The 6,741-nt window shown below is 37.8% G+C and overlaps 1 protein-coding gene across 2 annotated transcripts; it reads right to left on the bottom strand.

Moving 5' to 3' along the window:
* On the bottom strand, positions 1-6,741 carry LOC122315738 (probable serine/threonine-protein kinase At1g54610). 2 transcript variants are annotated; one of them, XM_043131859.1, is made up of 9 exons: positions 6,515-6,741; positions 5,680-6,078; positions 5,225-5,299; positions 5,015-5,131; positions 4,600-4,917; positions 3,614-3,841; positions 2,319-2,419; positions 1,459-1,576; positions 1-777 (listed from the first exon to the last, which is right to left on the bottom strand). In XM_043131859.1, exons 2-9 carry the CDS (start codon positions 6,043-6,045, stop codon positions 439-441), a joined length of 1,662 nt encoding a protein of 553 aa, XP_042987793.1. In that variant the 5' UTR covers positions 6,046-6,078; positions 6,515-6,741; the 3' UTR covers positions 1-438. The 2 variants fall into 2 exon arrangements, with proteins under 2 accessions (XP_042987793.1, XP_042987792.1); XM_043131858.1 differs by having other exon boundaries at positions 5,015-5,299.

Raw genomic sequence — 6,741 nt, 5'->3', positions numbered from 1 at the left:
TGACTGGTGCTGCGTTTATAGATATAGAAGTTAGAAAAAAAGAAAAAATAGAATTGGATTCGTTTTACAGCGCAAGGAACTTGGAACCAGAAAATTAAATCAAAATATACAAAGCAGGCCAGTTTTCTAGTGATTTAACAAATTAAACAGATACTCTGTTTATTTTTTCATCTCATTGGGGAGAAAAAGTAAGGGACTATAGAAGGAAAAAATGATTATACCCCCTGCACCTTTAACCAATCGATTGCATCCTCTTTCGATGCAAAAAGAAGAAGCTAGTCTGAGTTTAATAGACCTGCATTACATTGCAGTTGCCCTTCTTCTTCTTCTCCGTTTTTTTTGGCTGAATATTGCACTAGGACTTCATCTAAACTGTATGAGCAATGAGCATAGGCAATCCAGCTTAACAGATCTGAATCTTGATGTGTAAACACAAATTCAAGCTATGACTTTCTTTCCTTTACTATGAGCATCGATACTTCTATCTTTGAGGATTCCTGACTGTGATTTTGAAGTTTCTCGTGCATCACCTGCGGCATGCTTTTTCCGCCTCGGAGCGGGAATGCCACCAGCATCACCAAGCGGACCTGACCAAGTTTGGAATGGCTCTTTTGAATAAGTGAATGTGGTTGAACTAAACGGGACATCTCGTGGAACAATTGCAGGATCAATATGCTGAGAAGCACCCAAGGGAAAGCCAAGTTGTCCATCTTGGTGTGGTGGAGGAAACTTCTCACTCTTGCTCTTTGCATTTGCATGGGAAATAAGACGCCTTCTCTGTTTCAGGAGAAAGCCAACAAACAGTCAAGAAACACAAACTTAAACTCAAACCTAAATCAGCTCGGCAGTGGCTTCAAATTTTGGTCAGATTGATATGCAAATTGTATGCTTGTAGATGTTCCATACAGATGGTGAAAAAGGAGCCTAAGCTGCGTTGTCAAATAAATGGAAGCGGCTAAAACCCAAACTCAAGCTCACTTGAAAGGGAACAAACTTCAATCTTGTTGTCTGTTCATTTAGAGCAGCTATTTATTAGCAATGTCAAGAATTCAAAAGTAATAAATGGCAATCGGTTGGAAACAACCAAGTTGACCAAACATAAGCACTAGCCTAGAAAGAAAAAAAGACAGAAACATATTATCAGGAATCTCTCACTGCCGTTTATTCTTGTAATGAAGGGCACGATACTTAAATCATAGATTGCCAAATTTTGTTTCCGAATGAAACGAGCAGACAACTTTAGAAAATCATTGACACAAGAATATTGACTATTGAGTCAACTACAAGACCTAAATGGCAGTAAGAAAAGTGGGAGGGACACACAAAGCTAATCTTATAATATAATTCCTACGTATCTGGTTATCAAATAAAGGGTACTAATAGAGGTTACTACCATTTGAACTGATTCTTATGCAGTATTTTAAAAGTTGGTTAACAGGATAAAATTATTAAACATACATCAAGATTAGATTGAAGCTCAGCATTAGCTTCTGGAGCTGGAAATGCCCTAACAGCACGATCACGGGTGCGCGTTTTCTTTACACCCTCAGCCTGGACTTTACTGGCAGCTCTTAATCTGCACAGAGATACAGTTAATATTCTTCACAGTTCATACTTACATGTAAGAAAGACATTTTTTTATAGGTAAAATAAGATTTTGTTTGATCAACTAAATAGGCAAAGCTGAAATACACAGGAAGTATGTGTGGAGAACACCTAGTTACATGTTAGGATCTAGAAATGGATACAAGGCATGTCCATGCAAACCATTAACACCAACGATAAGCAAAACTTTGACATGGAGTATTTCGTAAACTGATAAAGAATCAACACATGAAAAATAGAAGATATGAAGAATTTGGAGACAAAGTGCAACAAAATCACCAAATTGACGCCCAATACCCATTTAACTCCAAATTATATGGCAGTGAGGGCTTAACCTAGCATAATCATAGAAATATATATAATAAACACAGCAATACACATTTTACGTACCAAGATGAGGAGCAATTCCAAATTTTAAAACAAGTTACTAACATTCGTTGGGGATGGATAGAGAAAGTGAAGGTTTTTAAACGGGAAAACAGAAGCAAAATTGGAAGATGAGTAAGCTAAGACAAAAGCTCTGGCTGCTTACCCCCTTTGACATTATTAACCAAAGAGCCAAAGATATATACTAAATAAGGATAGCCCCTACCAAGGACATGACCCCAAAGGTTGATATCATTCAGACCTTTACAACCATGCACAGTATCCAAATGAATTGTCATAAGGAACCAAAACTTAGTAGCACAAAACAGGGTGTAAAGCATCCACACCTTCGAGCTTCATCATCCCGTCGTTTAGCATCCATTTCCTTGCTTGGGGGATATTTTGGGAGGCTAGACGGTTCACATGCATAAGGTTCTGTAGTGAAGAACTGCCAAAAAGTTGGGAGAAGAAGAAAATTGGGAGTACAAAGGCTTAATTTCAGAAAGATATCAGACAACTTACAAATTCAAAGAAAATAAATAAGTAAATTAAGCATCTAACATGCACACATGATCAATGTTTAGAATTTCAATATCATCACAATTTTTTTTTTTTTTTTTTTTTTCTGCAAGTAATATCATCACAGCTTGATATCAGCCTTGTGATGCCTACCATTTTACACAGTGACTTCAGGGGGTTCTTTATCTGCTACTTTAAGGCTCTTTATTACACAGTGACTTCATTTTCATTTAAAATTCTAGGTGAATAACATTGACCTAGAATTGTTATTCACAATTACATTGAGATTTTGATTACCATTGGTGCGAGAAAGACCCAAGTTTTATACCACAAGCAACACCGGCACTCAAAGTCCCAGCACCACAAGGCATATCTTTTTACGACCAGGAATATACCAAAAGAGAGCAAAAGGTGAAAATAATATAGAACAAGGTAGTTTAGCCCAAAAACTACACCCAAGATTTGAAGAACAATCATCAGTATGCTAACTTTCTCAAAAGCAGATCCCTTTTTACGGTGACAATATCAACTTCAAGGTAAAGGTCACATATAGAGGTACAGGTTTTGACCTAATTAGGCTGAATAGGTTATGGCTTAGTAGAGTTGAGTAGAGTTAAGTTGAGTGGCATAAATGAAAATACAGTCAGCAAAACTGATAGTTCGAGTTTCCACAGAAAGAGAAATCCAAATCCAAAACCCAGATTACCAGACTCCCAGATCAATGATCAAGCACTGAAAAGTCTGTGTCACAAGGGAAACAGTATAGCTAAGAGGAAAAGACGAAGAATTTGACCTTAACATATTTATAATTCTCAAAACTGCAATGAATCGACAAATCAATTAGCATTCTTGCACAATAACAACTTTTAGTGACCAAACTGCTACATTAGTAGCCAGTAAGTGAGCTGTTTAAAGGATTACAGCACTTACTCTCATAAACTATTAAGCAAAGCAGACACCTAGCATAAATAAAGAATTCAAAGTCAATCCAATTGTCAAAGCTCAGAGAAATAAAGACGGTACTTATCAAGAAGCAATAGCATGACAATCAAGGGATAAACAAAGTAGGATAAAATTATGCATGTTAATTGGAAAAATTGATCATAAATACGTCAAGACTCACCTCACTTCTTAATGCAGCAGTGGCCGTCAGCCTTTCTGCTGGATCAATTGCAAGAAGAGTATCAATAAGGGGCAATGATGATGGAGGGAAATCTTTAAATGTCTCTTTAATGCATCGTTTGTAAGGTTCTCGGGGCCTGAATAAGGTTGCATTAGGCAGTTTTGCTTTTTTGAAGTATTCATCAGTAGGTGAGCCACATAGCTTGTATATCTTATGCAGTTGCTCTACCTAAGTGAGCAGTAAAGATATCAGATTCTCTGAGACAAATCATTACATGTTTAAATCCAATACGCAGTAAATGACAGGGAATGCCAAAACCTATCCATGATATGCCACGTAACAATATTCTTACCTTTACTAAGCAACCAGCAAAAAGAAGGGAAGGATGAGAGATGCTTAAACCCACAGATATAATTTAAGTGGTGCCCATATCTTAAGAAAATTGATCAATATTTAAACTGTAAAAACCAACTAGTGAGATGCAAAATCTCACCTATTCATCATGTTCAAATCATCCAAAATAGGAATATGGTCCTGATGCTAAACAAAAGGTGTGTTAATGCAATGTCACCTAGCAAGATAATAACCACAATCATATCCAATTTCTTATACGTTCAGTTTCTCAAGAAGAGAAGACCAGGGACTGTAAAATTTACAGCATAACAATAACAACAACAATTGCTATTTTTATTTTGTTAAAAAGAGGTGCTCAAGCTATAAACAGAACCTCAATTCATACGACATTTTCAGGCTTCCTACAATTACATGTATCCAAGAAGAGAAAAAGATAAGAAAAGAAAAGCATGTTGCATTGCCTTCTGTTGACCATTTTCTGTGGAGTATATAAGACAAAATATATAGATATTTGAAAATGAACTAGATAACATAACATAACAAACACAAGGAGAGTTTAGCAAAACTGAAGTAGAGAATTGACTTATGATACTGCAAATGAAACAAAGAGAGATGAGAGAGTAAGTAGTGACCTCTGTACGGCCTGGCATAATTGGTTTTCCAGCCAATAACTCGGCTAAAATGCAACCTGCACTCCAAAGGTCTATGCCCACTCCATAATCAGTAGCCCCAAGAAGCAGTTCAGGAGGTCGATACCAAAGAGTGACCACCCGACTAGTCATGGTGCGTTTTTGGTTTGGATCGAAGGTAGAAGCCAACCCAAAGTCAGCAATCTTTAGTGTTCCACCATTGTCAATAAGAACATTTGATCCTTTAATGTCACGGTGAAGCACTCCATGGTTGTGACAGTGCTCAAGTCCAGATAGCAATTGATGCATGTAACACTTGACCTGCAATAATAACAGGAACATTTATTTTAGTATTATTAGTAATGACATTATAAAAGATGCTCGTTAACTTCATATTTCAAGGCAAACATGGGCAAACCTGAGCCTCTGTAAATCTAATTCCCGGACTAGCAGCAAGGCCAGCTAAATCGTGCTCCATGTACTGCAAGACCAGGTACAAACTACAGTGCATCCTTGACGTAGCCAAACCCTCTAACTTCACAACATTGGGATGATCCAAACGCCGCAAAATGAGTATCTCTCTAGCCATAAATCTCACACTCTCAGGTTCCAAATTATCAAAACGAACCTTTTTCAGCGCAACAAGTTTACCCGTCAATATATCTCTAGCTTTGTACACGTTACTATATGTTCCCTGCCCAATCTAACACCAGAAGAAGTTCCAAGGAGGGAAAAAATCAAAAGCATGAATATGATAAACCATCATTAACCCTATACATCATGAATTGCCCATCTCTGATGTAACCATCATGTTTACCCTTCATTTTCATTTATATACAGGTAACATGTTGCATTGATTTCGAGCCTGTCATTGCCACATTATTTGTGATAGGTAATTGATGTAAAAATCTCTATATAAATTCATCTCAAATGACATGGGCCATTATCACATTTCTCCCATTTCAAACAAAAATAAGCATCATATTGCTATTAAGTGCAGAATTTCCATGCCTACATCATTTGAGACAAGCAATAAAAAATACACCAAATTAAAGCTTTTTCCAAAAAATAAATGGTACCCACCTTGTCAATCTTCTCAAAAGAGTCTGCCCTCCGTGGAATCAACCCAGTGAGTGCCGCCCCACACACATCTGTGAGCCAGGGTGGCCACCCAGCTACAAGCTGCTCTCCTCGTGAATGCTGTGGTAGATTACTTTGCCTCGGGTTTGCCCTAGACCTTCTTCTCTCCCCTGGTGGCCGCTGAACCCCTTCACCACCATCCTTCTCCCCTTCCTTTATCCCACCATTATGAGCCTCAACAACATTCGTATCTATTTTCCTAGCTGAGACATCATCTACCTTCCTTTTAGACTGAGCACTCGGATTCTCCTCCTCCTTCACCTCAGATACTATACCAGATGAGACATCTCGACTGATTAGACACCCCATTTCTTTAATCTAAGCCTCATTGTTCAACATGTTCTACACACATACACATACATGAGACCTTCAGTTATACTGAATCATCGCTAAAAACTACCTATTGACCTACATACAAAACTTCAAGAGGCAACGAAATCAACTCTATCTCTTACAATACGATCCAAAAACATCGCGTAATAAGAACTTCAATTGATCGATATCATTTGCACGTAAAGAAGCATATCTATGATTGAAAAAAAAAAAGGCGTATGACTAAAAGGAAATCAAATCATTCGAACATACAAGAACGACAAATACAATCACTTTAAATTAAAATTTCAAGGGTTCGGAGCCTCCACGATTCATTTGGAGGCAAGAGTTGATCTGGGCATCCAAAAACAGCGGGACAGAGGACATTAAAAGTGATACATGAAAGGGAAAGGAGTGGTTGGGGCATCAAAGATCAACTAACAGTGGTAGCAAGAGAGAGACTTACAGTGATCAAATCTTAGTTATACAAACAGTGATCCCGAGTCTGTTTAGTTTTGGTATCTTGTGCCGTCTTTTCTATCACCCCAGACAAGAAAGAGGAATAAAAAGAGTAGCAGAGATCGTCCTATTTCAGAAAAGTCAAACCCTCATGTATCCTCTCTCTCTCTCTCTCTCTCTCTTCTCGCATACGGCATGGAATCATGGATCTTAGTTCCTTGATAGACGGGCGAA

The sequence above is a fragment of the Carya illinoinensis genome, chromosome 7, assembly GCF_018687715.1.
Source record: "Carya illinoinensis cultivar Pawnee chromosome 7, C.illinoinensisPawnee_v1, whole genome shotgun sequence".
Classification (NCBI taxonomy): Eukaryota; Viridiplantae; Streptophyta; class Magnoliopsida; order Fagales; family Juglandaceae; genus Carya; species Carya illinoinensis.
The sequence above is the reverse complement of the archived record's forward strand: the minus strand, read 5'-3'. Positions and strand labels throughout refer to the sequence as shown.

Excerpts from the sequence above, each read along its gene's own strand:
- LOC122315738 (XM_043131858.1), bottom strand. The coding sequence starts at position 6,045 with ATGGGGTGTCTAATCAGTCGAGATGTCTCATCTGGTATAGTATCTGAG. Across the intron at positions 5,300-5,679 it reads CTTTTGAGAAGATTGACAAG|ATTGGGCAGGGAACATATAG; the intron begins GTGGGTACCATT and ends TTCTGGTGTTAG. Across the intron at positions 3,842-4,599 it reads TTATGCCAGGCCGTACAGAG|GTAGAGCAACTGCATAAGAT; the intron begins GTCACTACTTAC and ends CTGCTCACTTAG.